Source organism: Mauremys mutica, chromosome 13 (genome assembly GCF_020497125.1).
Source record: "Mauremys mutica isolate MM-2020 ecotype Southern chromosome 13, ASM2049712v1, whole genome shotgun sequence".
NCBI lineage: Eukaryota > Metazoa > Chordata > Testudines > Geoemydidae > Mauremys > Mauremys mutica.
In genome coordinates, this window is record NC_059084.1 from 47,024,298 (window position 1) to 47,047,079 (window position 22,782).

Consider the following 22,782-nt stretch of genomic DNA (forward strand, 5'->3'; position numbering starts at 1 on the left):
AATCCTCCACTCCCGTCCCATGGCAGGGACTGGATTTCCTTGTGTGTGTGTGTGTGTGTGTGTGTGTGTGTTTAGGTCTGTAGTGTCCTGAGGTCTGGTCAACTTGGACTCTGGCGAGGGAGAAGCGTCTCTCATTTGCTCTCATTTAATTTGCAACTTGCACTGGAAGTCTGTGTTTGATCCAAAATAAAATGAGTTAATAATTGGTGTGATGGTACCTCTCATAAGGCTTTATGGAAATATGCTCAGAATGTGTTGTATGCTACATATGCCATGTAACATATCTCCGTAAAGGTTATGTTCTACTGAATCTATTCATCCTATTTGTAGGCATGGATCATTTTTGTATTTGAAGTTATGAATGTTGGCTGTGTACTGGCTTGATTTCTAAATACCCTTAGTAGCACATTCGGTCAGTTCCTGGAGAAAGGAATGTTGAAGTTAAGCACCTAACCAAGAAACATTTAAAGGACAATGAATCTTGGAATGCTCCAATCCACACAGGACGTCTACTTGAGGACTTTCATGGTAGCATGTAAACAATGGACGCTACCTGTAAAACAGGGTTTCTCAAACAGAGGTCGCCGCTTGTGTAGGGAAAGCCCCTGATAGGCCGGGCCGGTGTGTTTACCTGCCCCGTCCACCGCTCCAGCCGATCGCGGCTCCCACTGGCTGTGGATCGCTGCTCCGGGCCAATGGGGGCTGCTGAAGTGGCGGCCAGTAAGTCCCTTGGCCCACGCTGCTTCCAGCAGCTCCCATTGGCCCAGAGCAGGGAACCGCAGCCAGTGGGAGCTGCAATCGGCCGGAACTGTGGACGGGACAGGTAAACACACCGGCCCGGCCCGCCTGGTCGCTTTCCCTGGACAAGCGGTGACCCCGTTTGAGAAACCCTGCTGTAAAAACTGTGAGTCGTGCATGGACATGTGACTTACCCAGGTGACTCCTAAACTCCATCTTGGAGCTGGACTTTGCATAGGAGTGAGGAGGGGGTCTCCACCACAAGAGAGAGTCTATTTAAACCCCTGGGAGACCCCTCCATTTGGTCTTCAGCTGGCTAAAGAAAGAGCATCTCCAGCCCGCAGGATACTTGGAAGAAACTGGAACAAAGGGCAGTGACTGCAGGGGGTGTGAGTGATTGCTGGACCCAGGCTAAAAGGAGATTAGCCTGTAAAAGGAGCATTCTGCAACTGGTGAGGAATTTATCTGTATTTAGTTTGATTAGACATAGATTTGTGCATTTTATTTTATTTTGCTTGGTGACTGACTTTGTTCTGTCTGTTATTACTTGGAACCACTTAGATCCTACATTCTGTATTTAATAAATCACTTTTTACTTATTAAATAACTCAGAGTATGTATTAATACCTGGGGGAGCAAACAGCTGTGCATCTCTCTCTATCAGTGTTATAGAGGGTGAACAATTGATGAGTTTACCCGGTATAAGCTTTATACAGGGTAAAATGGATCTATTTGGGTTTAGACCCCATTGGGAATTGGGCGTCTGAGTGTTAAAGTCAGGAACACTTCTGTGAGCTGCTTTCAGGTAAACCTGCAGCTTTTGGGCAAGTAATTCAGACCCTGGGTCTGTGCTGGAGCAGACAGGAGTGTCTGGCTCAGCAAGATGGGGTGCTGGAGTCCTGAGCTGGCAGGGAAAGCAGGGGGAGAAGTAGTCTGGGCACATCAGGCGGCAGCTCCCAGGGGGGTTCTGGGATCTAACCCACCACAATTGGTAGCTGCATTTCAGGGTGGTTTTGGGGGATTTAACCAAGGAGAACGCTAGGCACTGTCCCCCGGGATCTATCTACGCATCTGTCCATCCTCATACATACACATCCCTCTTTCTTTCTTTCTTTCTTTCTTTCTTTCTTTCTTTCTTTCTTTCTTTCTTTCATGCCTCCCTATCTGATCAGTGGCTTTCTCTGCCCCAGAGATCTCCCCTTCCTGCCCCTCCGTCCCAGCCTGTATAGGCTGAGGGACGAGGCCCCAGCTCTCTGGGTTTGTAGCTAGGCCCCCTAACTCCCAAAGGGGCCAGTTCAGCGGGCACCTGCCATTTCATTCTCCATGCCCGGAGGCGCCCCCTACAGACACGACATGCTCCTCTGGAGGGTGTCAGGGGTCCCTGAAAGTCCGGGATGGAGGTTATGAATGAGATGGAGCCTGATTTGTATATTTATTTATTTATTGTCACTCAGTGCACACAACAAAAGTCACACACACACACACACCATCCACAAAAATCCCAACAAAGAGCTAAATATGCAACATACAGCATGACCGACACAACTCTGGCTCTGGTCCTGCCCCAGGGCGGGGGGCTGGCTGGCGCAGGGGGTGGGGAAGGGACGTGGGGCCTTTCCCCTCTAGGGGGCGCTGGCTCTGATCCAGCCCCAGAGCAGGGACTGTTGGGCTCAGGAGGGTGGGAAGTGGGCGAGGGGTTGTTTCCTCACTAGGGGTGCTGGCTCCCTGCATGATACGAGTTGTCCGGTCTCAGCCAAGCTCCGAGCAGGGCAGCGTCCCCAGTGGCTGAGGGCTGAGTAGGCCATGTGGGGTGAGGTCCTGTCTCCCCCCCGGGGGCCTCTCCCAGGGGCACAGCACTAGCAGGGGGCAGCTGTGGGACTCAGGGTGGTGTCGCCAATGGAGCCGGGTGTCTCAGCCCTTTGTCTCCGGGTGGATGAGGGCAGTGGCCCCTACACCACGCGCTGGATCACGTTCTTGTACTCGGGGCCACTCGTCTGCTTCAGCTGCACCACGGTGGAGAAAAGCCACTTCACCTGCAGGGGGCAGAGAGAGCAGGGGTGAGAGGGGTCAGCGCTGCGGGGAGCTGCTCTGTCTGTCTGTGTCATTCCTTCCTGCTTTTCTGTCTGTGTCTCATTCATTCAGTCTCTGTCTTATTCACCCATTCTCCTTTCTCCTTCATTCTTCTCTTCTTTCTTTCCCTTCCACGCTGCCCTCTGTGACGTTATTGACATAAACTGTGACCGTACGGATCATTGTTGCAACCCTTGTTATATAGTTGCAGCAGATATTGTACAAAGGTTGTGGAGTGAGGTGTCTATGACAAGGTTCTGCTTTGCTGGTTATGATTGTGCTGTCTGTAAGTGTGTATCATTTTTGTAGTTGAAGTTATGAGAATTGGCTCTGTACTTGTATCTCAATGTGTTTTGATTCTAAGTAGCCCCAGTGAAGCATCTGGTCAGTCTTTTGAGAGAGGACTATTCTCAGTAAGTGCTCAGTCAAGAAACACTGAACTGACTATGGACTTTGGGAGACACCAATCCACATGTGAGCTTTCCTGGGAACGTTCAAACTAACATGTAAACAATGGCGTCAGCCTGCAAACTGAGTCATGCATGGACATGTGACCTTCCCATGTGACTCCAGACTCCATCTTGCTTCTGTTATTTACCACATTAAGAACAAAGGGGTCTTTCCATGGGCAGAGAATATAAAAGGCCGTGAAAACCCCTCCATTTTGTCTTCAATCCTTCCTCTGGAGGAACCTTGCTACAAACTGAATCTCTGAACAAAGGACTGAATGACCCATCCCAGCTGGGGATGTTCCACAGACTTGATTTGAATCTGCAGTTTATTCCATCACTGTTCCAAGCCTGAACCAAGAACTTTGCCATTACTCTCTGTCTGGCTGGTTTGGTGCCTTAGAAGTGCAGAAACCCCAGCCTGGGGCTGTAACTGCCTGGCTCTGAGCAATTTGTCCTGAATTGACACTCTCCAAAGTGTCCCACAAAAGGCAGCAAATAAACTGCAACATGAGCATGAACAGAAATGAACAGACATTCGATGTCTGGAAAAGCAAAAGACGCTGAATTAGAGAAAGAAGCTGCTGGGAGAGAGAGAAGGCAAGGAAAGCTGAATTAGAAAGAGAAGCTGATGGACGAAAGGAAGGAGGCTGATGAGAGCTAATAGAAGGAGGGTGCTATGGATGGTGAGCGATCGGCTGTGGTGACCTGCACAGGATGCGCCATGTTTGTCTTTCTTCCACAGGACAGAAGCGACTTTGTCTGTACAAAGTGCAAGCCTGTCTCCATATTGGAAGAGAAAAGTTCAAGATCTGGAGAAACAAGTATTAACCCTGCATTGCATAAGAGAAAATGAAGTTTTCCTGGACAGACGTCAGGACATGCTTCTACGAGCACAACATTCTGAAGAATCAGAGCAGGCTGCACAGCAGGGACAGAGGGACTGTAAAGAAATTGGGCAGCATGTGACCTCCAGAAGAAGAAAGAGGAGCGTCCATGTACCAGCAATGCAGATACAAGCAAGCAAGCGTTTTCATGTTCTTTCCACAGGTACTAATGCAGAGAGTGGACTAGATGGTACATCTGAGGGAAGGGAGCAGAAGGAGACTCCACCGATTGGAAGGCGTGAGATGCACTGTCCTAGGGATGGGGGTTCCACGACCACCACTCCCAAGAGAAGGAGGAGGGTGGTGGTGCTTGGGGACTCCCTCCTCAGGGGGACTGAGTCATCTATCTGCTGCCCCAACCGAGAAAACCGAGAGGTGTGCTGCTTGCCAGGAGCTAGGATTCACGATGCGATGGAGAGACTGCCGAGACTCATCAAGCCCTCGGATCGCTACCCCTTCCTGCTTCTCCACGTGGGCACCAATGATACTGCCAAGAATGACCTTGAGCGGATCACTGCAGACTACGTGGCTCTGGGAAGAAGGATAAAGGAGTTGGAGGCACAAGTGGTGTTCTCGTCCATCCTCCCTGAGGTAGAGACCGTTGAATTGTGGAAGTCAACGAATGGCTACGCAGATGGTGTCGGAGAGAAGGGTTTGGATTCCTCGACCATGGGATGGTCTTCCAAGAAGGAGGATTGCTAGGCAGAGACGGGCTCCACCTCACGAAGAGAGGGAAGAGCATCTTCGTAAGCAGGCTGGCTAACCTAGTGAGGAGCGCTTTAAACTAGGTTCACCAGAGGAAGGAGACCACAGCCCTGAGGTAAGTGGGGAAATGGGATACTGGGAGGAAGCACGGGCAGGAGAGTGCAAGAGGGGAGGACTCCTGCTTCATACTAAGAAAGCAGGATGAGCAGCAAGTTATCTTAAGTGCCTAGACACAAATGCAAGAAGCCTGGGAAACAAGCAGGGAGAACTGGAAGTCCTGGCACAATCAAGGAATTATGATGTGAATGGAATAACAGAGACTTGGTGGGATAACTCACATGACTGGAGCACTGTCATGGATGGATATAAACTGTTCAGGAAGAACAGGCAGGGCAGAAAAGGTGGGGGAGTTGCACTGTACGTAAGAAAGCAGTATGACTGCTCAGAGCTCCAGTGTGCAGGGCCGGCTCCAGGCACCAGCATTCCAAGCTGGTGCTTGGGGTGGCAATCTGCAGGGGGTGGCAGGCGCGTTTCCGCGGTGGCGGCAATTCGGCAGCAGCTTCTATGTTTAGCTGTCTGCGGCGGCTTCAGCTAAACATAGAAGCTGCAGCCAAATTGCCGCTGCCGCAGAAATGCGCCTGCCGCCCTAAGGGCACAGGGACTGTCCCCGCCGCCCGCGGCGGCAATTCGGCGCACTGCTTGGGGGCAGCGAAAACTGTAGAGCCGGCCCTGCCAGTGTGAAACTGCAGAAAAACTTGAGTCTCTGGATTCAGTTTAGAAGTGTGAGCAACAAGGTTGATGTCGTGGTGGGAGTCTGCTACAGACCACCAGACAAGGGGGATGAGGTGGATGAGGTTTCTTCCAGCAACTAACGGAAGTTACTAGATCACAGGCCCTGGTTCTGATGGGGGATGTTAATCATCCTGATATCTGCTGGGAGAGCAATACAGCGGTGCACAGACAATCCAGGAAGGTTTTGGGAACTGTTGGGGACAATTTCCTGGTGCAAGTGCTGCAGGAACCAACTAGGAGAAAAGCTCTTCTAGACCTGCTGCTCACAAACAGAGAAGAATTAGTAGGGGAAGCAAAAGTGGATGGGAACCTGGAAGGCAGTGACCATGAGATGGTCGAGTTCAGGATCCTGACACAAGGAAGAGACAAGAGCAGCAGAATATGGACCCTGGACTTCAGAAAAGCAGACTTTGACTCCCTCGGGGAACTGATAGGCAGCATCCCCTGGGAGAATAACATGAGGGGGAAAGGAGTCCAGGAGAGCTGGCTGTATTTTAAAGAATCCTTCTTGAGATTGAAGGAACAAACCATCCTGATGTGTAGGAAGAATAGTAAATATGGCAGGCAACCAGCTTGGCTTAACAGTGAAATCCTTGCTGATCTTTAACACAAAAAAGAAGCTTACAAGAAGTGGAAGGCTGGACAAATGACCAGGGAGGAGTATAAAAATATTGCTCAGACATACAGGAGTGAAATCAGGAAGGCCAAATCACACTTGGAGTTGCAGCTAGCGAGAGATGTTAAGAGTAACAAGAAGGGTTTCTACAGGTATGTTAGCAACAAGAAGAAGGTCAGGGAAAGTGTGGGCCCCTTACTGAATGAGGGAGGCAACCTAGTGACAGAGGATATGGAAAAAGCTAATGTACTCAATGCTTTTTTTGCCTCTGTCTTCACAAACAAGGTCAGCTCCCAGACTGCTGCACTCTGCAGCATGGTATGGGGAGGAGGTGACCAGCCCTCTGTGGAGAAAGAAGTGGTTCAGGACTATTTAGAAAAGCTGGATGAGCACAAGTCCATAGGGCCGGACGTGCTGCATCTGAGTGTGCTAAAGGAGTTGGCGGATCTGATTGCAGAGCCATTGGCCATTATCTTTGAAAACTTGTGAACAGGGGAGGTCCTGGATGACTGGAAAAAGGCTAATGACCATCTTTAAAAAAGGAAAGAAGAAGGATCTGGGGAAATACAGGCCAGTCAGCCTCACCACCTTCAGCTCCAAGTAATGGAAGAGCGAAGAAAGTCATTGCCACCAGGTATTCCGCTTCCCTGCCATAACGAAAGAAACTGGGAAAGGATCTGTCCCATTTACAAATATACTGAAGACATCGAGGAGTTTTTGTCTACCTTCGAATGTCTATGCACTCGGCATGGGATCCCAGATGAGCAGCGAATGCCTGTGCTGCTGACCAAATTGACGGGAAAAGCCAGGGCACAAGGAGGTCATGAAGGTGATTTGATTGTGTTACCTACTGACAGTTTGGAAACTTGTAGCAAGAAGGAAATAATTCCTAAACTGGTGTGTGTTGACCCTGACAATTTCCATGTTGCCGGTGACAGTGAGGAAAGTTGCAGAGGGAAGGAGAGTACCTCTAACCTTTTATCTACTAAGTCTAGGAGTTTGCCTGAAAGGGGATTGTGTAGAAATTTGCCTGATGAGCCAAGGGTAATCCAGAATGTAAGTGAAACCCAGAAAAAGTCTGTGGTTGCTCAGGAAAGTGTTCCTTTAGAGCAAGCCCTAGGCGAAGTGCGTAAGGGCAGAATTTCTGTGAGGGGTGAATTGTTGCTTAGAGAAGGTCCCAGGGAAAGGAATCCTCATGGTGATCTGTGCAAGCAGTTTGCTGTAGCTGAAGGGTGTGGAAGTAATTTAATCAAGAAAGTTTCAGTTCCTAACCGCCAGAAATTTTCTGTTGTGAATGGATCCACTGACTTTCCTTTTGGAAGATCCAGTGTGAGTTGCTTTGAGAAGGTCTCAGATGGAGTGAAAGCTGTTAAGAAAGTAGAGCAGCCCTATAACACCAAGTGGCTGTGCTTGGCCAGCTTGTTGGGAAGACAAGGTTGTTGAGAGAGAAATGTCTCCATGCTGATTCTTTAAGTGAGGAGTCTGTGCTTCAGGGTCTGAGGACAGATTTGGCTACTAATGTTTTAGAGCAGAACAATTTTATGGCTGAATGTTTAAGGATGCAGGGAAGAGTAAGAAAACTCTCACCCTCAGCTCTTTGGATTTGTGTGATATCTCTTCAAGACAGAGTCCAGCCATGGAATTGGTAGCGGTTAAGAATCTGAAAACTGGTGAACAGGCTCCTGTCTGTGTTGATCCAAATTACCTGGCTGGCAGGGAGAAGAAAGACTTGCTAATAGCTGTTGGTAAAGAGAGCACAGCCAATCAGGCAGTAAATTCTGTTAAGCAAAAGAAATCGGGGTTTGATCCTTCGAGACAAGGAGGAAAAAGAGAAGTTAATTTTTCAAAGGGAAGCCACAGGTTAATCTTAAAATGCCAAAAGCCCAATGGTATTGAGCAAAGGTGTGGCATGACAAACATGATTGTAGATGGACACCTGCAATGAATTTGTTGTTATTGCTAATGGTAATTTTTGTAACAAATGTGTTGCTGTTATCAAGAACTGTAAAAATGTGAGTAAGATCTGATGTGTATATTGACCTGGGTCTGGGGCTTGGTCCCTTGGGATCGGGAGAACTTTTTTTCTTTTATTGGGGTGTTGGTTTTCATAATCATTCATCCCCATAACAAGTGGCACTGGTGGTGATACTGGGAAACTGGAGTGTCTAAGGGAATTGCTTGTATGACTAAGGGTACGTCTACACTATCCGCCGGATCAATGGGTAGCGATCGATCTATAGGGGATCGATTTATTGCATGTGGTGTAGACGTGATACATCAATCCCCGATCGCTCTCCCATCGACTGCTGAACTCCAGCAGTGTGAGAGGCGGAAGCAAAGTCGACGGGAGATCCAGAGTCCTCGATCCAATGCCGCAAGGACGCGAAGTCAGTAATTTTCATTTGATCTAAGATACGTCGACTTCAGCTATGCTATTCTCGTCTCTTAGATTGATCCCCCCCGACTGTAGAGCAGGCCTTATGGTTAGCCAGTGGGGTAAAACCAAAGTCCTCTCTGGCTGGCTGGTTTGGTGTGTTTAGAAGTGGAGAAACTCCAGTCTTGGGCTGTAACTGCCCTTCTCTAAGCAATTTGTCCCACCAGAGGCACCATCGTTACAAGAGGCACCATCATTACACTCTCAACTGTGCTAAACTTGTTAATTCCTTTGTTCCTATGTTCGTTCTCTCTCTCTCTCTCACCTTGAACAGGGTCACGGTGGCACTGTAGCACACGCTCAAGAGGAAGAGGGTGATGAAGACCGAGATGGTGGACCAGAGGCCGTCTAACTCCTTGTCTCCATCCTCGTTGCAAAACTCACCTGACACGATCACCTCTGTTGGGGGGAGAGAAAGAGACATCAGCTCCGACTCAGCCACTGTGACAGAGAGAGCTCAGACTGTCCAACACCAACCTGCCTATCTCCTTCTCTATCCATCCTTCCATCCCTCCAGTCATCTATCTCTGGATACATCCATCCATCCCTGACCACAAAACATCCATCATTCCATCCCTAGACACACCCCTCCTTCCATCCATCCATCTCTAAATACATCCATCCATCCATCCCCACTTACCCGTCCATTCACTGATGACCACAAACCATCTATTCATCCATCAATCCATCCCTAGACACTTCCATCCATTCATCTATGCCTCTCCACTGCACTCCATCCATGACCACAAACTGCCCATCAGTCCATCAATCCATCCTTAGAAACCTCCATCCATCTAACCATCTCACCCCTCCCTCCATCCATCCATAGGTACATCCATCCATCAATCCATGACCACAAAACATCATCCCTACACACAACCCTCCACCCATCCATCCACCCACCCCTGCCCGCTGTGATGAAATGAAGGATGCAGAGCCTCCCAGCTCTCATCTCACTCATCCCATGTGGCCGTGGCCCTACACCCTGGCACTGAAGCTTGGCCGCCTGTTGAATTTCTCTGTGCCTTAGTTTCTCTGCCTGTGAAAGGTGGCTCAGGATCCCTCTGAGGTGTGCGAGGTGCCGGGATGCTGCCATGGTGGGGGAGCTCCCTAAAGACCAGGATGGATGGATTTCACACGTGTGCCTCTATGACCCTGCTCCCAGTGTAACAAAACCCCCAGGAGTCACTTCAGATGGAACGCAGCCACCTCTGGGCCTGTTTATCCCGGGCTCTCTTGCCCAGGTGCAGCCTGTAGTTGCCTCGGCTGAGGGAGGTGGGGATTTTGAACCCTGTCACTTTTATGAACAGAGCCACAAGTATTTTAAGGATGGGATCTCAGGTCTCTCTGACATGACAGATGCTGCTCCCTGAGCATGGCGTCCCCTACTGAGCCCCCTGCCCTAGGGATGTCTGGAGAACAGGTGCATGGATCTGTGTGGGTGCATGTTTGTCTCTCTGTGTTGTGTGTCTCTCTGTGGGTACAAACACGACAGCCCAGGTGGGAGGGTCCCTGGGTCATGCCATGTTACAGGTGTGTCCATCTGCCCTGGACTGAGCTCTCTCTCAGCCACCCCCCCACTCTCTTACTCTGTGTGCCCCTGTGCTTCCCCAGGATAACAGCCCTAACACTGCCGCTGCAGGCTACTCCCCTTTCATGCCAGGTGTGAGCTCTGTGCTCGCACTGGTGGGTTTGATTCCTGCACTCACCCATCCAGCTTTGGGGCTGATACACACATGGGGGAGGGGAAGGTGTGTGAGTGAGGGGCTGGGTAGGAGATGGGGCATCTGCATCATCCGTTCCACCCCACCGTCGGGGTCCCCATGTCACCAGAGCTAGTGAGACTTTAGGTGAGTCCCTGCTTAGTGTGTGCTCCAGATAACAGCCCTACTACTGCTGCTGCTTTGTGGGGGCTGAGCCCAGGAGCTGATTCCTGGTGTGGGGTGTTTGCTGTATGTTGTCCTATCTCCCCCTCCACAGCTGCCGCTGCAGGTAAGGGGTGGAAGGAGACCCCTTAGCCTTCTAGCCAGCAGAAGAGTGTGTGTGGGGGTCAGGGTATTTTAATTACCTTCCCCCACTGACTCTGTCTGGCAAACCCCCATGGGGAATCTGCTCCTTTCTGGGATGGAAGGGGGTGTAGGGTAAATGCTGATCATGATAAGGTGTCCCCGTGGGTATGCATGGGTTATAGCCTAGAGAGGATCCTGCCTCAATGAGATGCCAGGGATGGCTTGGCCATCCACCGATCCACCCAGCCATCCCACGCTCCATCCATCCTTATCTCTAACCGTCCTCCTTATCTTCCATCCATCCACATAGATACCCATCCATTCTCCTACCTCCCCATCCATCCATCTCCAGCATCATCCCTAACCATCCATCCATTCATCCTCCATACCTTCCATCCACACATGCAACCCCATCCACTTATCTATCATCCCTTTATATATTATCCATCCCCAAACATCCATCCCTATCTGTCCCCATTAACACACTCAGTCGTCCATTCATCCATTGCCATATTCACTCATTCATTCATCCTCACCTATCTATCACTGACCATCTGTACCAGCCCATCCATCCATCTGTCGGTCCATCCCCATCCATTCTCATTTTCCTATCATCATACACCCCATCGGTACTGATCCATTACCATATGCACCTGCCCGTTTATTCATTCATTCATTCATACATCCATCTGTCCCCCTCCATCCTCAACTCTAACCATCCATCTATGGACATCCATTTATCCATCCCTTCATCCTTCAGAATGGGTACCCCTCCAACCTTCCCCATAGATTTATCCATCCATCCCCATCCACTTATCCATTGGCACCGTACCTGCGAACCATCCAACCATCCTTCCCTCAGTGCAGCGCAGTCTAGTGGGACTGGGTGGGACTCTCAGAACACCTGGGTTCTGTTTCTGGCTCATAACGGACGTAACCTTGGGCAGGTCCCTTCCCCTCTTGGTGTCTCTGTTTCTTCTCCTTCTTTCTCTATCTAGGTGTGAGCCCTTTGACACAGGGACTGTCTTCCACGGTGTCTGTGCCACACCCAGCCCAACAGGGTCCTATCTGAGCTGGGGGTGGAGGTGCTACTTTAATCCAAATAATAATCTCTCTCTCTCTCTCTCTCTCTCTCTCTCTCTCTCTCTCTCCATCTCTCTGTGATATCTGTTGGTCTATGAGTCCTTCTCTCTGAAGTATGTATGTATCCATCTAACCATCTCTCTGAACACCTGGCCTTCCAACTGAGCTGGGCTTGGATAAGGGCTGTGCAGTATGTATGTGTGTAACTGTCCATCTACCCCCCACTCCATCACTGCTTCTGTGGTGTGTATGTACCCATGTATCTACCCATCCTTCCTTCCAGGGCACCTACCCATGTATCTATCCAGCCTTCCTTCCATGCCTTCAACCCAACCTTCCTTCCATGGCACCTGCCCATGTATCTACCCATCCTCCCTTCCATGGCTTCAACTCATCCTTCCTTCTATGGCACCTACCCATGTATCTACCTATCCTTCCTTCCATGCCTTCAACCCACCCTTCCTTCCACGGCTTCAACCCACCCTTCCTTCCATGGCATCTATCCATGTATCAACCCATCCCTCCTTCCATGGCATTAACCCATGTATCTCCCCATCCATCCATGGTATATATGTATCCACCCATACAGGCATCCCTGCCTTGTAGCATCTTGGCTCCTCCCAGCCTGCAACCTGGGACCTCGTCCACCTTGGGCGACCCGCAGATTTCACCCAGTCACACCACAAGAAGGAGACCTGGGTGTGAGCTCAGACTAGTTCCATTTATTCACTTGTTGTCACTGAGGGCACAGAGATTATTTACAGGAAGCTGTACTGGACAGTGCTAGCAGTGGGGCTGGGACGAGCCTTCTTCATTTACCAGAGACTTTGCTGACGCTGCGTTGGGTGAACTTCATCTGCAGGGCTTCATGGATGACCATGCAGGTGTAGGTGTCCCCAGTGTTCCAGCTGGCCTTGCTGACTTTCAGCTTGCTGTAGAGGAAGAAGTTCGAGTCGCCGGCTCCGTCCTTGATGGGCTGGGTGGTGATATATTCCAAGCTCTCGTTGGGTTTGTGGTTCTTCATCCACTGCACCGAGATGTCCTCGGGGAAGAAGCCCTGCACCAGGCAGGTGAGGCTGACGGAGTCTTCGGAGCTGCTCAGCTCGTCGTTGTGAGGGCGCAGGAGGTAGATGCCAGGGGCAGAGCGCCTGCCTACGGTGGGTGGGGACGGAGGACACAGGGGATCCAAGCACATCACTCAGCAGGGGCCATGCAGGAAGAATGATGGGGCATGTGTGTGTGTGGGGGTGGGTGGGTAGGAAGATCTCCCCTCTCCTCCAGGATGGAGGGGTTGGGGACTGGGAGCTGGTAGTCCTGGAGCGCAGGATGGGGGATAGGATGGACTCCATCTCACATGAGGACGCAAAGGGACCAGGGCCGGGATCCCAGGTTGTTGGGTCTTCCCCTTAAGGAGCATCCCTCCCGGCTGGGGACTGGGATAGGGGAGTCTCTCCCCTTAGGGACCCTGCTGTCCTCCTACCTGGCTTCTTGGAGATCGATTTGATGAGGGGCGAGGTCAGATTTGAGTGGTTCACTGTGCAGGTGAAGTTCTCTCCGTCCTCCCAGTCGTGGGTGAGGATGGGCATGGAGCTGGAGGCGGTGATGGTGCTGTTGAACTGCTCAGTGAGGTTCATGGGTTCAGGGACAATGGAGCCCGGCTTCTCCCGGGACCAGACCACCTGGAGGCTGGAGTTGCTAGGCAGGTTGACCACCAGGCAGGTGAGCATGGGGCTCTGGTTCACATACAAGTCGGCAGGAGACGGGGGCACCAGGAAGACCTGGATGTCGCTGGGAGACGTTGTTTTTTCTGGGGACACGAGAGCCCAGGTCAGGCGCTAGGCCTGGTCTCCCCTGCCAAGCCCATCTCAGTCTCCTCCCCACTCCTCTCCCTCCTCGAGCCCAGCCCGGTGTCCTCCTCCCCACAGGCGGATTTACAGTAAATCACAGGGTGCCCTGGCATGGGGAACCCCAACAACAGGGGGCCCCATGGCCGGGCAGCTGCGGGGGCAGAAGCTTGGTCCTGCCCAGTGGTGGATTTAGAGTGAGTGGGGCCCTGTGCTCAGCTTCGTTTTTGGGGCCCCTCCTTGGGACCCAGCGAAGACCCTTATCGCTGGGGGTCTCGGCGGGCCACTTAATGATCTTTGTAGCTATTGTTTGTACCATTAGCTAACTATTGTGAAGTGCTTTGGATAAGAGCGCTTTGTGAAAAAAACGTTAAAAAATGTGTGGGGTCTTGCCAGGAGTTGGGACAGGAGGTTGGGGTGTGAAGTGCTTACCTAGGGCAGCTCCCGGTTGGTGCGAGGGATGGAGGTGGGGATGTGCGGGAATCATAGAGGAAAGGGGGCTGGGTGTCTGCGGGTGTGTGCAGGAGTCAGGGCTGGGTGTGTGTGACGGGAGGTGCAGGAGTCAGGGCTGGGGGTGCAGGGTCTGGGAGGGAGTTAGGGTGCAGGAGGGGGCTCAGGCCTGGGGCAGGGGGTTGGGGTGTGGAGCGCGTACCTGGGGCAGCTCGATTTGGTGCAAGGGGTGGGGATGGGGATGTGAGGTGTGTGTGCAGAAGCTCCCATTTGGTGCTCGGGGTGGGAGTTGGATGTGTGGGCGGTACAGGAGTCAGGGCATGGATTGGGGGGCTGAGTATGTGTGGGGGTGCAGGAGTCAGAGTTGGGGATGCAGGGTCTGGCCAGGAGTTGGGGGGGTGAGCGGGATCAGTGTTGAGGCAGGGGGTTGGGGTGTGGAGCGCTTACCTGGGGCAGCTCCATTTGGTGCAAGGGCTGGGAGTGGGGATGGGGGGAGTGCAGGAGTGAGGGCAGGAGGGTGAGGGGGGTGCAGGAGTTGGGCTGGGGTTGTGGGGGTGCTTCCAGCCCCCTGCCCCTGGAGGCTCATGGCAGAGGGCTGGAGGGGGTGTGTGTAGTGGAGTGCGGGGGCCCTGCCTTTGCGCCACTCTGCCCCGATTGCACCCCCTTCCCCAGTGCCCTACCCCCACCTCTTCTATGCCTCCTCCCCCCGAAAGCGCTGCAGCCCCGCCCCCCCTCCCTCCAGGAGCGCCGGCAAACGGCTGTTCGGTGGTGGGGGGAAGCGCTGGGAGGGGGAGGGGTGGGAATCCAGCACGCTCAGGGGAGGGGGTGGGGAAAAGGTGGGGGAGGGGTAGTTTGGCTGCCGGTGGGGGCGGAGCCTGCAGCCGGCAGGACCAGACGTGGATTTACAGTAAAACCCAGGGGGCCCCAGAGTCGGGCAGCTGTGGGGGCAGCAACCTGGTCCCCACACTCCCCCTACGCAGACCCCCAACCCCAACCTCCTGCCATGAGCCGCTCAGGATAGGGGTGGGGTGGGGCAGGGGGCTGGGAGCATCCCCATGACCCCAGCTCCCTGCCCTGACTCCTGCACCCCCCCGACATACTGAGCCCCTTCACACCCTATGCCCTGACTCCTCCCCCCACCCCTCGCATTCCCATCTGTGCCCCTCACACCAAATGGGACCTGCCCGAGGTACACACTCCACACCCCAACCTCCTGCTCCGAACCTAAGCCCCCTCCCTCATCCTAGCTCCCGGCCAGGCCCTGCACCCCAACCCCCAGCCTGCTCCTTCACCCCCCCGATTCCTGCACCCCCTCACACACTCCCAGCCCCCTGCCCTCCCTTACTGCTGCAGCCCCCCACATCTCCACCCCCACCCCTCGCACCAAAGGGGATCTGCCCCAGGTAGGCGCTCCACACCCGAATTCCCTGCTGCAGCCCTGAGCCCCCTCCCTCACCCTAACTCCTGGCGAGACCCTGCACCCCAACCCCAGCCTGCTACTGTACCCTAACTGCCTCCCAGATCCTGCACCCCCTGCCCTGAGCCCCCTCCAGCACGCTAAGTCCTGGCCAGACCCTGCACCCCAACCCCAGCCTGCTACTGTACCCAAACTGCCTCCCAGATCCTGCACCCCCTGCCCTGAGCCCCCTCCTGCACGCTAAGTCCTGGCCAGACCCTGCAGCCCACGTTTTTTTACATGATTTTTATAAAGGGCTCTTATCCCAAGCGCTTAGCAGTAGTTAGCTAATGGCACAAACAGGATTTGGAAAGACCGTTAAGTGTCCGCCGAGACCCCCAGCGATTTTCAAGTGGTCTGTGGAAAATGAGTTTGACTACAAAACCAGTCAAGGAACCTCACTTTATTTCCATTTACTTGCTAATACTTACAGGAGGAGGATGAAGAAAACAAGAATGAAAAACAGGGGCGGGGGCAGATAACAGAGAATGTTCCTTTTCTCGGCTGGGTCCCAAGGGGGGCCGAAAAATGAAGCTGAGCACAGGGCCCCACTCACTCTAAATCCGCCACTGCCCCTCCTCTTCGTAGGCAGCCTAGCCCTGGGGAGAGTCACCTTCGCACTTGCGGGCGTGGGCCTGCTTTGTGGTGTCAGTGCCCGCGTGGTACACCTGGCAAGTGTACGTCTTGCCCGCCAGCCACTCGCTCTGGGGGACACTGGCATTGCTGCGGATGCTGTAGGTGCGGCCGTCGGTGTCCTTCGTGACAGGGTTGAGGTCACTATGAAGTAGCCCATGCTCGCCGTCCACCAGCCATTCCACCGTCAAAGCCTTGGGGTTGAAGCCGGAGATTAAGCACACCAGCTGGACGGTGCCTGGGTTGGTGGTGCAGGAGTAGAAGACTTCCACCTCGGGGGCATGGGGTTCAATGAGGATGGGCTCTGGGAGAAGGGGGACGGGTTAGATTTTGTACAGACCCCTCCTGAGCCACCCCCCAACTCCCTGCAGCCCGGCGCCCCCTGCTGAGCCCCCCGCTCCCTGCAGCACAGCGCCCACTTTCCAGCCCTCTGCCCCTTTCCCTGCATTGCAGCCCCATCGCTTCTCTTGGCGTGGTCTCTCTCTCCATCCACCCACCCTTCGGTGCCTCCACACCCAACACTATCTACCTGTCCCCATTCACTCCCATCTCTCTGTGGTGTCTCTCTCCATCCACCCGCCCACCCCAGCGACTCCATCAGCTCACAGCACTAGCCGGCTCCCAGCCTCTCTCCCTGCAGCAGTCACCAGAGCAGGGACCTGAGAGACCCCCAGCCCCTCCCTCCCCCCGGGCCGCGCCGCGCCGTCCCTACTTGGGATGTCCTTGGAGATGCTGCGGCTGGTGGACTGGTGCTTTACGGTGCAGCTATAGGTGTTAGACTCCCAGCTGCTGGCCGGGACGGTGACCTGGCTGCTGAGCGAGTAGAGGCCGCTGGAAGGTTGCAGCATGGAGGGATAGGTCCTCACGCCTGAGGAGCCGACGTTGGGGCTCCATGTCACGGTGACTGGCTCGGGGAAGTAGCCTTTGGCCAGGCAGCCGAAGGTGACCTGGGAGGTGGTGACTTCGTCGGTGCAGGAGGTCAGGGGGAAGACAGATGGGGCCGTGGCACTAGCTGCAAAGGGAGAGAGAGTGAGGCCATGAGACACAGCCCCACTGAGCCCTGCCCTGCTCCGTGCAGCACAGGCCCTAGCGTGGCACTGGGGCAGCACTCAATGCCGGGGGAGAGCGTCCCCTAGCGAGCCCCACTCTGCTCCATTCACACAGCACAGCTTGGGGTGAGACTGTTGACAGTTGCAAGGTCCTACTAATGTCTGTGTGTAAGTGGGCGCCTGAGATAGGCTGCCCCTCGTCTTCCAGGTTGTGTCACAGACTGAGCAGGATCAGGGCCCCCAGTTCACTTGGAGCTAAACAGACCCAGTGTGTGATCGGGGCCCCATTAGACTGGGTGCTGCAGAGAGACACAATGACAGACAATCCCTACCCCACAGAACTTACAGGCCAAATAGGCAAGATAAAGGAAGGGTCAGAGGGGAAACTGAGGCATCGAGCGAGGAAGGGACCTGGTCACAGCAGGACAGTGGCACAGCCAGGTAGAGAACCCAGGAGTCCTGTGTCCCACCCTCTGCTCTGTGGACTGGATGATGCATTGTGCTGTGCTGCTGGTCAGCAGTAACGGGTTGATTTCACAGAGTGAAGGGCTGTTCCCAGTAATTTGCACTGGGTTGCTCCTGAGGGAATTAGGTGCCGAAGTGGCACCTTGGAGAAATCACAGCATCTGCAGCTAGAAAACAACCCAAGTTTTGACCAAGGAACTGAAATTGGGAGACACTTCTGGGCTCTCGAAGACGTGTCGTACCACTAACGTTTGGGTTTTCAGGTCTCCAGCTGAAGACGTGCAGAAGTTATTCTAGCAATTGTAGCTTGGGTACGAATATTAAATGTTATATTCTCATTAGGCTCCTAGGTTCATTGCTAACATCATCAGCCCCTAGTGGCCAGTTAGCAATTCTGTATCTCAAACACACGTCGTTAGAGTCCTGGGAACTCACTTGAGACACCGGTAGGAGGGACTGGGAGTGTCCAATTGAACCCGGGACATATGGGCCCTTTGGGTTAGAGTTCGGGTTATAATTATACACGGGGAGGAGGATGAAGGGTTCGCGGTTAGGTTTAGGTGCTGGGGTTAAGGGCTATAGGTTGCAGGGATAGAATTAAGGGCGATGGTTTAATGGTTTGAGTCAAATACCCTTCCACCCTCAAGTTCAATATTTGACGTGTTGTGATTGGATTTCTAGCCAATTTTGCAGCCATTCAACCATCAGATACCAACCGGTTCTGCTGCCATTTCCCAGAGGGAGATAGTGAGACTCTTGGGTCCTACCCCAAGGGGTCAGTTTGCCACAATGACTCAAAATTCTGGGATACTTGTGTGATGGAGTAGGGACTGTCTGTGTGGGAGATGGGAGAGACAGGGAGGATTTTAGGTGAGAGACAGGTAGTCAGCCTGTAACATGAGCTAGGCCTGGGGGAGGGGCTAGACAAAGGAAAGAAGCTGAGGGGAGAACGTGTGGTCAGTTTTTGGTTTGGGAGCTGGGTGGTGGAATTGCAGGGGAACCTATGCTGGAATCCAGACACCCTGAACCCCCAGAAAGGCCAGATTGAGGGGTCCTGGCTCTGAACACGAGCTTTGCTGTATCCTGTGTTCCTGTTGTCCAATAAACCTTCTGTTTTACTGGCTGGCTGAGAGTCACTGGGAGTCCCAGGAAGAGGGGTGCAGGGCCGGACTCCCCCACACTCTGTGACAACTTGATACCCAACTGGAGACACAGAAACCCTAGTGCTCAGAGGGTCAAGGTGGGGAGGTTCGGGTTAGAGCTGGGGTTATGGTTAGGGGTATAATTGGTTGTTAGTACTTGTATCACAGTGGTCTAGAAAACCCAATTTAGGACCAGGACCCATCGCACCAGGAGCTTTACAGAGAAATAACAATGAGGACTCTACTGATCCCAGCACCATTGCAGCCTGAGCAATCTAAAGTCAGGGCTCGGGGGAGAAGGTTGGGACGTTGGGGTTAGGGGTTAGGGGTTGGGTTTGAAGAGGGGGTCAGAGTTGGGGGTAAGAGTTAGGGAGGAGGGGTTAGAGAGCTGGGGTTAAGGATGAGGCTAGGACTCTAGGAAAAGGGGGAGGATTAGGGTGTTGGGGTTAAGGAATGAGTGCATCTGTCGGGGGTTAGGATGCTGGGGTTAGGGTCATGGTTAGGGGGCTAGGACAGAGTTAGGGGTCTAAGTAGTTGGGTTTAAGGTTTGGTTTAGGGTGATAGTTCTGGGGTTAGGGTAAAAAACCTTCCCTCCCCCAAACTCAGTAGTCGACTGGTTATCACCACCCCTAGCTCATGACCTTCCTAGCCAGGTTCCCACTCAAGAAACCACTCGGATTCTAACCAATTGGGATGAAGATTTTCTGGACACTTTCCCAAACTCTGCGGGAGAAAGCTCCCAAGAAGTCCAGCTGCCTCACTTTCTAGGTGCCCAGAGCTGAGGCGCCTTGGGGAGCACTTACGGGGTCTGCATCTCCAGTGGGCTTTAGCCGGAGACGTCAGAGCTCGTTCCCCCGGAAAGGAAGCCCAACGCGTCTCCAGCTGAGTGCGCCGCAGAAACGGAGCCAGCTCAACTCAAAGGCCAAGTTAGGAAGCTGAGCCCTGAGCTGTCGCCTCTGAGCTGCCAGTTACGTCCAGCCCCAGGCAGCCGAGCTCACATCTAGCTGTGCTGGGAATCCCCCCGCCCGGCTCTCAGCATGGAGCATGAGCGCAGAGCTGCTGGAGGGAGGCAGGGCTGGCTCAGGGAGACGCGTTCCTGCACTCGCTGAGGTCAGGGGGTTCCCTCTGACCAGGGACACACCAGAGGGGAAATTTGTGCCTCAGGTTAGAAAGATTTTGTTTGCAAATATTTGTTACTGGGCTAAAGATAGGAGACAATAAAATCCCCTTAAAAGAATTCAGCTGTTCCCCCGAATGTCTAGTTACAGCCCCCCAATCCTGAGCGCCCCACGTTTGCAAATGGCCCTCACTCCCGACCCTCAGCCCCCTGCTCGCCCAGCCCTGGCTTCCCTCCAGCTCTGCAGGGGCCCCTCACTCCCAACCTGCAGCCCTTGTTAGCCCAGCCATGGGCTGCCCCCCGCTCTGCTGATGCTTCTCACTCCTGACCCACAGCCCCCGGCTACGCCAGGACTGAGCTCCCCCTACAGCTCCGCTCACTTACAAACTGCAGCACCTGCCCCCCCAGCCCTGCCGGTGCCTCTCACTCCCGCCCCCCACCCCTGCTAGCCCAGCTCTGCCCCCCCTGCTCTGTCAGTGCCCCTATACCCAGCCCTGCCCCTCACATCCTGCTGGTGCCCCTCAATCCCACCCTGCACCCCTGCTAGCCCAGCACCCCCCCCGCCCTGCCAATGCCCCTCACTCCCGACCCGCAACCCCCAACCCCCCTCAATCCCACCCTGCACCCCCGCTAGCCCGGCTCTGCCAGTGCCCCTCACTCCTGACCTGCAGCCCCTGCCAGCCCAGCCCTGGCCTCCTCCCAACCAGGGCCGGCTCCAGGCACCAGCCCAGCAAGCAAGTGCTTGGGGTGGCCAGCGGAGAGGGGCAGCACATCGAGCTCTTCGGCGGCAATTCGGTGGCGGGTCCCTCACTCCCTGTCGGAGGGAAGGACCTGCCGCCAAATTGCCGCCAAAGACTGAAGGGTGACTACTTGGGGCAGCAAAATCCATGGAGCCGGCCCTGCTCCCAACTCTTACAGTGCCCCTCACTCCCAACCCACAGCCCCTGCTAGCCCCTCATAGCCCAGCCCTGGGCTCCCCCTGAGCACTGCTGGTGCCCCTCACTCCCCACCTGCAGCCCCTGCTAGCCCAGCCCTGGGCTCACTCCCTACCAGGGGCTGCTCTAGCCATTTCGCCGCCCCAAGCACGGCGTCATGTCGCGGGGGGCGCTCTGCCGGTCGCTGGTGCCGCGGCTCCGGTGGACCTCCCGCAGATGTGCCTGCGGACGGTGCACTGGTCCCGCGGCTCCGGCGACCGGCACAGCGCCCCCCATGGCGTGCCGCCCCAAGCACACGCTTGGCATGCTGTGGCCTAGAGCAGCCCCTGCTCCCTACAGTTCTTTCAAAGCTGTTATCTCAGCTAATAGCCGGAGTGTGGGATAAGCACCTCTGCCCCCCGTCTCTGCCTGGGGGGTGCACAGCCTGGCCTGTTACCCGTCCTGGCCTCCGCAGCATGTCCAGCCTGTGCATGAGCTGCACCCTGCCCGGGTATTGAGTCCACACAGGGGACGTACCCCACTGCCCTTCATAGGTCAGAACAGAGCACAACACTCCTGGCTCCCAGGCCCCCTGCTCTAACCTACTCCCCTTGCAGAGCCTGGGAAAGAACCCAGGAGTCCTGGCTCCTAGCCCCCCACTCTAAAGACTAGACCCCACTCCCCTTGCAGAGCTGGGGAGGGAACCCAGGAGTCCTGGCTCCCAGCCCCCCACTCTAACGGCTGGACCCCACTCCCATCCCAGAGCTGGGGAGGGAACCCAGACATCTTGCTCCCCTCTCTAGCACACGCTTCACCCCATTTATCTCTGATGGGGTTAAAACACCCTCTGCACCCATGTGACAAGCCAATAGCAGCCACTTTCCTGGCATGGACTCACCAAATCACCGGCCATGTTGGGTTGTGACCCGGCACTGGAGACCGGGGGCTTCTGTCCGGGAGCCCAGCTCTGCTCTGTGTCTGTGGCGGAGCTCTTCTGAGGTATCTTTGCCTGTCAGACATCCCCTCTCCTCCCCCACCCCTGATGGAAGTCAGGATAATTATAGATTGAGAACAATAGATGATGCCCTCTGGGGAGCTTTCACTGTTACAGCTGGTGGGAAGGTGTGAAAATTGGACAGGTGGGTAAGTGCAGGAGGCTAAAACTGGGGTGAAAAACAACCTCGCTGTGACTTTCATTTGCGTAAACTTCCCCTTTTCAGCCCATGTTGTTTGTTTGTTTGGTGGTTGGTTTTCCCCAGAGATTCGGTGACAAAGGCCGCAGACCTCAGAGGAGATTGAGGCCTCCTGGGGCGTCTTTTTGAGAACCTGCCATGCAGGAAGGTGAAGAAGGAGACTTTACGGCTGTCCTGGAACTGGGGATAGAACCCAGGAGTCCTGACTCCCAGTCCCCCAGGGCCGCCCAGAGGGGGGGCAAGAGGGGCAATTTGCCCCAGGCTCCGGGCCCTGCAGGGGCCCCCATGAGAGTTTTTGGGGCCCCTGGAGTGGGGTCCTTCTCTCGCTCCGGGAACCCTGGAAAACTCTCGCGGGGCCCAGGCTCCCAGAGCTTCTTCCGCTCCTGGTCGTCGTCGGCAATTCGGTGGTGGGGGGTCCTTCCACCCCGGGACCCGCCGTCGAAGTGCCCCGAAGACCCACAGTGGGAAGGTCCTTCCGGCACTTCGGTGGCGGGCCCTGGGGCGGATCTTCAGCGGCAATTCGGCGGCGGGGGGTCCTTCCGCCATGGGACCCGCCACCAAAAACCCCAGGCTCCCTGCATCCTCTGGGCGGCCCTGCAGCCCCCCCCTCTAATCTTGGAGATCCCTGTTCACTCCCCCAGCTGGGGACAGATCCTAGGGGGTGATGTTTCAGCCCCATCTGCACTAACCTTGTAAAGACCAGAGAGAGAACCCAGGAGTCCTGACTCCCACCCAC

The 22,782-nt window shown here is 54.4% G+C and overlaps 1 gene segment (V, D, J or C); it reads right to left on the reverse strand.

Annotated features, from left to right (window-relative positions):
- Nucleotides 1-2,606: 2,606 nt before the first annotated feature.
- LOC123347472 lies at nt 2,607-17,014 on the reverse strand. The segment is given in 6 exon segments: nt 2,607-2,771; nt 8,957-9,090; nt 12,603-12,935; nt 13,264-13,590; nt 16,147-16,470; nt 16,879-17,014. Coding segments are annotated over 6 exon segments (1,338 nt in total).
- Nucleotides 17,015-22,782: the final 5,768 nt, after the last annotated feature.